The 11,307-nt window shown below is 31.5% G+C and overlaps 1 protein-coding gene across 6 annotated transcripts in view; it reads right to left on the reverse strand.

The window, feature by feature from the left end:
- Positions 1–2,274: 2,274 nt before the first annotated feature.
- LOC105453153 (E3 ubiquitin-protein ligase Nedd-4) overlaps positions 2,275–11,307 on the reverse strand; it is a 13,460-nt gene continuing 4,427 nt past the window's right edge. For 3 of the 6 annotated variants that reach the window (XM_011694883.1, XM_011694881.1, XM_011694884.1), the window contains exons 3-17: positions 10,980–11,177; positions 10,655–10,815; positions 10,128–10,293; positions 9,841–9,956; positions 9,637–9,763; positions 8,480–8,629; positions 7,721–7,771; positions 7,365–7,641; positions 7,219–7,277; positions 7,030–7,095; positions 6,721–6,950; positions 6,513–6,634; positions 5,791–6,430; positions 5,425–5,598; positions 2,275–4,089 (exon numbers count right to left, since the gene is read on the reverse strand). In XM_011694883.1, coding sequence (XP_011693185.1) covers positions 5,496–5,598; positions 5,791–6,430; positions 6,513–6,634; positions 6,721–6,950; positions 7,030–7,095; positions 7,219–7,277; positions 7,365–7,641; positions 7,721–7,771; positions 8,480–8,629; positions 9,637–9,763; positions 9,841–9,956; positions 10,128–10,293; positions 10,655–10,815; positions 10,980–11,177 — 2,466 coding nt within the window. In that variant the 3' untranslated portion in view covers positions 2,275–4,089; positions 5,425–5,495. Of the gene's footprint in view, positions 4,090–4,930; positions 5,599–5,790; positions 6,431–6,512; positions 6,635–6,720; positions 6,951–7,029; positions 7,096–7,218; positions 7,278–7,364; positions 7,642–7,720; positions 7,772–8,479; positions 8,630–9,636; positions 9,764–9,840; positions 9,957–10,127; positions 10,294–10,654; positions 10,816–10,979; positions 11,178–11,307 lie in introns of those variants that run through there. The other 3 variants (XM_011694885.1, XM_011694886.1, XM_011694882.1) reach the window with 3 other exon arrangements.

Genomic DNA, 11,307 nt, shown 5'->3' on the forward strand with positions numbered 1-11,307 from the left:
ATATTTCCATTTTAACAGCAATGTTTTAATTTGCATGAAAAATATTCGTAGATAATTAAATTATACGCGATGGAGCATTTTGCATTGGGAGAGTTTATATGGGGATAATATTTTTGAGTAAATTTTAATGCGGGTTATTAACGAAATACGAGAACCACTTTAATGCGCCAAGCAAACATAGGTAAATTTTTATAAATAACTAGTTATTCAAATAAATAATATATGTATATAAATATTATAAATATGTAAATGTGTGTGTGTGTGTGTGTGTGTGTGTGTGTGTGTGTGTGTGTATTATAAATCAAGATATATTTACTTGAATTATTTAATTAATTTTTTTAATTTACTTTATACATATTTTTTAAATATATATAATACATATATATTATATTACTATTTAAGTGCAGTTTAAAACAGTGTTTACAAAGAGCTAAATTCTTCGTCTTTTACCTTCCTAAAATATTCTACTTGGCTTCTGCTGCATACAGCTTCGCTGTAATATCGTAAATGTATAAACATCATGGCTGCAACACAAGGATTATTTATGTTGCTCCGGGGTAATACGTGCGTCTGCAGCATTTGCCGTAATAAAGAGACAGCGAGAAGATCCTTTTAACGTGCCTCTGTCATTGCCCTAACGAAGCTCCAAAACTCAAAACGTCAATCGATCGCGTGAGATTGCGGCGAATGTCAGAAGCACCCCGATGACCGGTGTGTGCAGCATTTCACTCACGCTCGCGAACGTCGCTTTAAACGACGGCGATCGACTACTCCCCGGCTAAATTTCTCGTCGCTGGGGGAGAGAGGGGAGCATTCGAAAATTTCGCTTAGGTCCCCTATTCTGCGCGGAATCGCCGCGGAATGGACACACAGCGGCGGCGGCGGGGCGGAAAGCTCGCCGCGGCTCGACCGAGCGATGCCGCGTATGTATGTACTCCGTTTGCCGAGGGGGTAATGAACCCCTGACGGCCGGTCGACGGGGACGGGGACGGTTCGCTCGTGCGGTGCGAGGGTGGCGGAAAAGGCACCGCGGCGAGGAGATTCCGCCTGCCGACGAGGCGTGCCGTGCCGCTGCCGCGCCGTATATACGAAAGCGTCGTCGCCGAGAAAGCCGAAGTGTATACAGGGTTCGACGTACTCACCGCAATGCAGTGACCTCCACCGCGGTCGTTATCGGCACGCCGAGTTTCCCTCCCTCGGCGTCGGCGACGTGGCCCACGGGTGACGACGAGGGGTTGAACGAGAGGGCTGCTACCGCTGCCGCTGTCGCTGCCTGTGACAGGAACCACCGCATACAACCGTGGGGGGACAGTCACGTTTCCATCGGCGTATACGCGTTTATAACGCTCGTCGTCCGGAGTCACTTGTATTCCACCGCACCACACGCGTACGCGCGCGTCAACGTTAGACGCCGGGCTGCGCGGCTACGTCGCGACCGCACACGGCCAGGGCTCAAGGAACGCGGAAGAGAAAAGTTTTTTTTTCGGGCTCGACGCGGGCCGCCGAATCGATGTGTGATGTTACACTTCCCAACTGTCTTTTTTGATTCTGCGGATGTGCCCGCGACTAGGGCCATCCCGCGGCGCGTGGGCGTACTCGATGGCGCGGCGTCGCGCGGGTAATTCAAACGCTGATCGTGAATGAAGGCGAAATCATCGAAAATTAGATATCTTATTTTAAATTTGCACTAATTAATTAATTATTTAACGATTCACTATTCTGAGATATTTAAGACGATTTATAAATTTCTTCTGCATAATGCAAGAAACATGAAACAATTATAAAAGTATATATAATAAGGACCGATGAAATATTTCATAAATCCATCCATGATTTATTTCAAAAAAATCTCCGCAAATTAATTAATTTTATTAATTATTTTTAAACTTTGTAAAAAGCTTGCCGACCTCGTTAGATTTAATGGTAATTAAACAATTCATAAGCTAAAAATATTACTTTGACTTTCAGTCAGCTTATTTTTTTTTTTTTGGTGCTTCGAAACACATTCAATAACGTAGAAATAAACGACAAAAAACTCTAAAAGCCTCGCTATCAAATTGTCCATGGTGAATATTGAGGATTACGTAATGTGCAACTTTTTAATATAATTTATTTGCATATATAGTATGGTTTTTCACAATATATATTATATAAGAACATAATTCGCCTTGTAATATTAATTTCATTAAATATAATATTAATACTTAAAATTTCTTCCATGATTGAAAACTCCACCGTATTTCGTTAGTAATTAATGATCGTAACGCAAGGGCGTAGCGCGGTAAGCATATCTTTTTATGTACTCCTTGTTGCAACTGCGATATAGAAGCGCTCATTTTTTTATATAATATATTACAACGTATTTTTTTTTTCTTTTAATATTTACACGAATATAACGTAATTAAGTCACGCATTTCTTTCAGTTCGTGCACATAAGTATATATATATGTAAATAAAACGTGTTGTGTACCACATTGAGCTAGCTTAAAACAATTAAGTCTCCTTCCGTCCTAAATTAAATAAGGCATTGGTAGTGAAAATATAGACATATAGAGTAAAGACACGTAAAGTGTATACTGTTAAACAATAGCTACCTGACGCAATAATAAAAGTCAACGTATCGTTACATTGGTAAACAATAATGCAAACGTTAAGTAGATATATTCTAATGCGTGATATAATTATCGTAAGGCATTAAGTTTTACGAGCTATTTATATAGATCAAGCATAAATGCGATCATTTTCAAATAGAATATCTATCTGACAGTACCTACATTTGAATCCTCTTTTTTTGATATCGTCGATTTACAAGTAAATACAATTTTAACACGCTGTCTGTAAAAATGTTTATGCGATACATAGGATACCAAACGCGATTATTAAATTCATTAGATTTCTTATACTCGTACACTGCATTTTCATATTTGTGATCTTTTTTTCGTATAGGAATATAATACAAGAAGCTACAATAGAACATACTCAAATTACAAAAATTTACGTGTCTCTCGCATCGTCCGCATTACATTATGACAATATTCTACAAGTCCATCTAACATTTTTTTAATTACATGTAGTACTTTTTATTTCACCATACCATTTGCAAATCATGAAAAAATTTATATGATATGTATTAAACGATGTGTGCACGCACACGAGCGTGTCTTGTCAATTTGAAATAAACTAAGTAAACTAATCTTGTTATATTAATTCTTAAAGGTGCAAGACAATCGTGTTATAAAGAATAAATTCTAAGTATCAATATAAAGACGCCAGTTTCGAAAGACAGACTCAGAGAACACTGCACAATGATACATGCATAATGACAATCTACCTCCTTATCCAATCTCAACTTTAATTTATGAAGATTGGATTGCGCGCTTGGTTGTTCACTGTTCCATTAACGAGCTTAGGGTCTTACACGCACTTCATAACATATTAGATTACACTGGATACAGCTTGTCATTTCCACACGCTAGGAAATACTAACATATTAAATGTAAGCTTATATATATCTCTGCAAATCTAATATGAAAATGAAGAAATACCAAAGGATTATTAATTTATCAGCGAATAATTAGCGCACTTTGCTATCATACAAATCTATAGATTTTTTTTTACGAACGAGAGACTTATTAAAATAAGAAATTTCATAACCAGAATTTAAGGCCACAAAATTTCTGTCATGACAATATTACTTTTTTATTATCTAACGGGACGTACCTGTTTACAATAAAATAAGCTGTACAAACAGGATGGAATGTTATATTAACTTCGTATCCTTCAGAGAATGTATGTTAATTCTGTGAATAAATGTTATAATACAAGATAGGCATTCGTATCTGACAGTGATTTCGTCATCGATTATTAACAAGGAGCGATACTTAAATTATTTTCGAGACTATTGAGTCCTGGTGCACCAGGATATTGACAAGATATACAACAACGATTTAGATTTCTGGAAAACAATGTTGCAATCAATTTGTTTCTTCACTTAATATATACTGTATATAGTTATTCTTTCTGAATACAACATATATTTTTAAGTCATTATTAACTCAGAAGAACAAGCAAGGTAACATTAATGATATACTGCAACATTATCATTGTTTCAATATATCTTTTTATAAATAAGTTTATTAGTCTGCTTAAAATTCTGTGTATCTTATTTTATATGTTAATATGATAAAATATGAATTTTTTCCCAATAACTTATTCTAAACTATATAATTTCATTTTGTACTATTTAGCACAAAGCAAAATAAAAATTTTGAAATAAAATTGTTATTTTATTAGCTTTGGTTTCTATCGTTTCTTGCCTTTTCTTCTAATAACATAATAATTGTTTATAAAACTGTTTATATTCTTCTGTACACTATAGAAGTATACGTTTCTTAAACAATATAATTTCTATAATATCTTTTATCATTTGATAACCATAAAAAGATTGTAAAAGGAACAATATATATATAAGGGAAAAGAATACGTTAGTTTATACATATATATGATAAGCGTTTCATCTTTGCTCTTCAACAAAAGATATAAACAGTTTTAAACAGTGGGAATTTGCATGCTGTTAAAGTTGAAAAAGAGAAGCATAGTTTGGTGTGCCATAAAAATATAATTAAAATTATGACGTATATAATTCATATTTACAATATATTAGAAGATTTGATTTATTAGAAAAAGCAATGTACACTTTTTCATAAAACAGTGACAGTCTTAACTATTTCTAATATGCATTATAAAATTGTAAAGTAAATCTTTTAATTAAAGAGAAAGTTAAACAATTTTTTTCTGTCAAAATTTAGTTTTATATAAGTGCAAATTTGAGGAATTAAATTTATTGACAACGAAATAGCATTATATATTAATATGTGATTTGAAAATAGAAAAAAGAAAGAATATCTATGTGCAGAGAATTTTGAAGTCACAGAATGACATAATTATAATGTCATTTTGAAACAATTTGTCATAATTTTATCATATACAGCCATTTGCACAAATTACATTTCATAACAACATTCTAGTATTATTAACAAAGAAAAAAGAATCAATTAATAAATCAATATCATAATATCACATTGTTATAGCAGCCAAATCACTTCTCCCGGGAAAGCCCATAATTGCAATAGTAAAAATATGGCATGTCTTTAAAAGTGGATTAATTAATATCTGACTGCAAGTTTTGACAGTCTATTTTAGATTACGTAAATATTTTTCATTATAAGTATTTTCGAAAACGTAGCATATGCTGAAAGACTTGTCGAAAGTTATTTAGAAAAACTAAGCGATTTAACTTTTTGAACGTATTATTTTCAATATATTTTAATGTTGTCATTCATAATTTAAGAGACAACAAAATCATTAAAGTGCAGAAAAATTTTAAATAGATAATCATGTTAAGGTAATATATTTTTTCTGTGTACCTCTATATAAGTATATGTAATATATACACATTATATTACAGATATCATCATGAACAAAGGTATTTCGTGCTAGTCGACTCCAGCAAAGCCTTGAGAACCTTCAATTGCTTTAACTAGCTTATCCCTGAGTTGTTGATAACTTTTATACGGAGGAAGGTCAATACGATTAAAACTGAAATAATAATTTATACTATTGTATTACAAATTTATATGCGAGAAATTATTTCGTTGATAATGGTAAGCAAAGTGACTATATTTTATGATTTTTTTATTAAAAGATATGGTATAAAATAGATTAGAAAGTCGGAAATTTTTTTAAAAAAATTTCCGACAAATTCATTTCTTTCATAAAATAAAGACTCACCAAGTATGAGCTCTTGGATAATTCTCTGGAGTACCCCACCTCTCAATTGTAAATAACTGCGGTCCATTACTGCCATAAAGTTCTTTGAATCCATTCATGGGAACACGCGAAGTGCCAGTTACAAACTGTAATAATCTAGAACGCATTTCATTGCTGAATGACAAAACGACTCTCCAGAACCATTGTACAACAATGTGGTTTGCATGATAGTCTCCTTTATACAAAGTATTTTGTTTCCAGTCTTTCACATCAATATGCTGTATACCGCACATTAACAATTCCAGTTCATGTTCATCAAATATTTTTACCAATGTTGGTGGTATAAGAGCGTTGAATCCCTCCAAGAAGGCATTCATTTGTTCCTGCACACGAGATACAAATCGCCATTGTATAACTAAACTTATATATTCGTCCTTATTTTCATCGGTCAACGGAATATTAGCACCATCTGGCTTTAAGTCTCTTTGGGAAGTATGACCAAAGCTTTCTTCGTCGAGACTAAAAGTGAGTTCTAATTCACTAGGATCATTCTCTTTAATCCATAAAAGAGAGTTGTAATATTCAGAATCAACGCTCTCCATGTCCTTCAGATCAATTGGCTTACCCAACATCATTTTATAAAATGGTCGAATAAAGAAAGCTAAAAAATGAATTTTTAAAAATATAGTTACCTTACATATGTATATTACTATTACAGTTTTACCACATATATTAAAACTTACCATCCAAAAGTTTGCCGTGATAAACAGCCATTCCTGCTATACGTCCAATAAATTTAAAGTAATTCAAATGCTCCTCGTTACATACACCAGAACAAGGATTAATTTGCAGGGTATAATTATCGCTAAAAATAAAATAAAAATCATGCCATTTTTGTTCTGTAAATTGTACTTATTAACATAAGAACTAAGACAGAATTTTCATACTTACGTTGCAGAATACTCAAAGAGTCCATAGTATGGGTTAAACATTTCCTTAGACAACAAGAAGAACCATTCTCTTGCAAGGCCACCATAATCTAAGCCTACCTCTCCCTCAAATTCTACCCATAATTTCGTTTTTAGAATATCAACTCGGTTGACAGAGCTTATAATACGGTACGAATCTTCCAAAATATTGTTCCGTCCAACTTTTATCTCAAACTTATTAGGAACATTATTCTGTAATAAGGCATATAAATGTAATAATCATATCTATGTCAAAAGTAAGATTGAATGAACAATGAATATGTCTACATACAGGCTTTCTCAATTGTGATTTCAGATATTCATATTTACGCTTGTAATCTCTTGAATATGGTACAGCCTGAAAAAGAATAACAGTTCAAAATATTTTAAATTCATATCTGTATACATCTATACATTTATATGCATATGGGAAATATATTGTATATGCATATAAAAAGATAAAACATTTGTGTAATCATACCGGGCCAGCAATTTGAGGATTAGACATACGTGGATCTTCCCATTGTGTTGTTCTCGTATCTATAACAAAAGAAGCAGATATCCAGATATAATATTATAATTAGAAAATAATTTAGAACTTTAAATTACGGAATATAATATACGTACTATGATCTATAAAGAAGATTCGTCCATCCGTGTGTACTCTTTCCTCCCATCCTTCTGGAAGTGGTCCTAATTGATCTAAATCACTTCTCGATGTTGTTGATGGTGCAATATGATTAGGTATAGAGCTTGGTCTTCCCGTTCTAGGATCAATCCAGGTTGTCGCTCTCTCATTATGATCAATAAAAAATATTCTACCATTAGGTGCTACTTGCATTCCCCAACCAGGAGGCAATCCTTCATCATTAGACACAGGAAGAGTAGGTTTGGGACTTTCAATCTAAATTTTTTGCGGTAAAAGAAAAAAATTGAATGTTAGATAATATAAATAAAACAATGAAATCGATAATTAAACATACCTGCTCCGATGAACGTCTCGAACCAGCCGGACTGTCGATATTATCATCAGTCTGTAAATAAAATGCAAAAATATTTGTATGTTACAATCCAATAAAATAAAAATTTGCAGATATAAAATGAGAATGATATGTATTTTTATTAATTTGATAAGCTAATGCATATACATATTTTTAAATACAAAATTTTTTTCATTGTAGAACATATTTTTTATATACATAATTTATAATAATATACAAGAAAAATTCATGCCAAATTTTAATTAAATATACGTAAAGAAATTTTCTAAATAAGTTCTAAATAAAGCATGCTATATATATGAAATTGTAAAGCAGTAATACAAAAGATAAATTAAAAATAATTTTAATTAAAAATAACGCCAACAAATATCATAATAAAAAAGAAAAAATCTAAATTTGTAAGTTCTACCTGATGCTATATAATTAAAACTTTTATATATATATAAACATTTAGATAGATAAATAAATATTTCTGTATACTTTTTTGCACATTCTATTTAACAACAAATGTAATTAGTTATAAAACTAAAATATATGTATTTGTTTTTATGTAATGCTTATATGACTTAGCGATTTAGCTTTATCAGAGTTGAATATGTCACATCAGATGGGATTGATGCATGAAATAAAACTTACATATGCTATTATTCACTTTACAGCAAGCACACAAATATAAATATGTACGTATTAAGCGTTACATTCAACTAAAAGTGAACATAACAACTTTATGTATATTAATACCTGTTCTTCAGATTCGCTAAGGTAGCCACGTTGATCGACAGAACGTCCGGAGTCTGAAGAAGTATCCCCAATACCCCCTCCCCTATGATCCCCACCCTCACAATCTCTTGCTTCCGAATCTTCATCGTCCTCGCGTAGAACTTCACCATCCTTACACACACATGCACAAATTTCTACATACTGCATGCTAATCATACGAATTGTTTGAATAGATATACTAATTCCGGAATTTTAAATGTGTACGCGTTTAAAAATGTTGTTTAACCATTTAAAAACATAATAAGAATAAAAAAGGTTATTCGTATTTCTTGATAATTGAGTCTTATTAATGTTTAACGCTAAATTGCTAAATTACTAATAACATTGTACGTCTACTGATTTCATTAAAATATATTCCTATTTTGCTACATTGTTTACTAAATGCATTCTTATATGAAGAAAAATATGCAATAACAAGTATATTTTATGCATATAATGTGTTGTGTACATTCGAACCCATTATTAAAATAAATGTTAGGAAGTCTAAAGAAATTCGTAACATCATAAGGAAACATATAACGAAATAATTGTATGAAGTTTAAAGATGATATGCAATTAACAATGTGCCTGTATCTTTTCACAAATGCTATTGAATCAGTATATTTACAAATAATTTTATTAAGATTTTTGTGCGTGTGTGTGTATGAACACATGTATTTTACATGAGATATGAATAAATAAAAAGAAAACATAATAATGCCTGCCAGCATGGAGATTTGAAAGCAGAGAATATTATTATCTATTACGTAAGTTTAATTTTCAAAAATGCGAAAAATATAATTATTTAGGAACATAATTATGAGACATCTTTTTGTATTTACTATATAAAGATGAATAAATTTAAAAAAAATTTTAAGACAAACAGATGTGATATGTAATGTCGATAACATGAAGCAATGACTTAAATAGTCTTAGCTATTCAAAACAAATGATTATAAGATAGATTTAAAAATAACTCAATACTTCCCTATGCATATATTTAAAAAATCATTATAATTAAGAAATATAATTTATAGTATAACTTTTTATATAAGATGTTGTTTATGTAAGACATGTATGTTGAGTTTACGCAAAATTAGAAACTTAAAATTTTAGTAAAAAAACACTGTTGAATTTACCTGATTTACTACCGAGTTCCTATGTCTACCTTCATCATCAGCACTAATATGAAACCGTCGTTGAAATTCAGTAGCTGCTGTATCCAAATTACGTTGTTCAACAACTCCACTCGCCGCTGTTGTATCACTGTTTACAACGAGATAACATTTTGAAATATAGATATTATGTTTCAAAACAAATGATACCGAAATTCTGTCACATACGGTTCTGGTCTTTCCCATTGAGTGAAACGCGCTATATGATTAACATAGTATGTACGACCATTTGCGTCTTGTCTTTCTTCCCATCCTGGTGGTAATGGCCTATTAATAATCGTAATCTGCAAAAATATTTTAAAATTTAAACTTTAAAATAGAATTATATAAGAGTATTATGTTGTTTTTATTTTACAAGTATACGAAAAATATTGCACTCAATTAGTTTATTAAATTAAAAAATGTATATTTAATATAATAACTTTAGTAACGATAACATATCTATTTGTACGTACATCTGCACTTTGCTCCACTGGACTGTTATTCTCTGGCTGTACTAATTCCCATCCGCCTGAATCAGATACGTCTCCATTGTCATTTTCAATACTAGATGAGTCGGAAATGTATGCATGATACAGTTCCAACGTTCCCTTAACTCGTGATCGCTGACTGGAATGATTACTAGCCATATCCTCATAAGTTATTCATTTTGCATTCGCAAATAAAAAAGTACAAAGCAAACAAATGTCAATTTAAAAATATATTAATAGTAAAGTGTATGTACAATTATTATACATAGTCCAAATTATTATACATAGTGTACATTATTGAAAATTGAAATTAGCGAACTTGAAAGCGAATAAAAATATAATTTATAATTTTCATGATTTATCCATTGTGCTAACAAGTTGAAAGTCATAACATACCAAACTTATGTATCGCAAGTAGATATAAATAATGTAAATTAGACCAGTATGTATAATATATACAAAATTAAGTTGAAAAATATGTAGCGTGAAGCAAAATCATCAAAGTTACTTACCTACGTGGACGAAGTACATAATTCCTAGCAGGAATAGTGCGACCTTCTTGTTCCTTCGGTAAATTAATCAACGTTAACTCAACCATACCAAGAAAATCATCCCTTGTCAATCTATTTTCATCAAAAACCTGTAAGACCAATTTGTGTTCTACTGGTTTAACCTGCAAAAAAAACAGTTGACGTTAATAATACATATAATATAGATACATATAATACGTAATATAATACAAGTTAGAAACAACGTAAAAAAATTCTAAAAAGAATACTGCGATTTTCATAAATGCTCTTTTTTTCTCTTTTCTCGCTCTCGTCTTACTCCACTTACCCTAAATATAAATTCTTCTTCCCAGACTGGGTTCAACGTCTTCTTCTTAGTTCTTGTAAGTGCAGAATCCACCGTCTGATCGCCATTTATTGTGTTCAAGTCCACGCGTACATAGGGATCGCTTGCACCAAAAATATCTTTCTTAGCTAAATGATGCCCAGCGATTACTTTTAACCTCAACTTGCTCGTTTCGTCTCTCTAAATAAATAAATCAACAGATAAAATAATCAAATGTCAAAATTATGCTCCGCTATTGACAAGATGGCATTAATGAAAATGAAATATATATACACACATACATTATATATATATATATATATATATATAT

Source organism: Wasmannia auropunctata, unplaced genomic scaffold (assembly GCF_000956235.1).
Source record: "Wasmannia auropunctata unplaced genomic scaffold, wasmannia.A_1.0 LD336002.1, whole genome shotgun sequence".
Classification (NCBI taxonomy): Eukaryota; Metazoa; Arthropoda; class Insecta; order Hymenoptera; family Formicidae; genus Wasmannia; species Wasmannia auropunctata.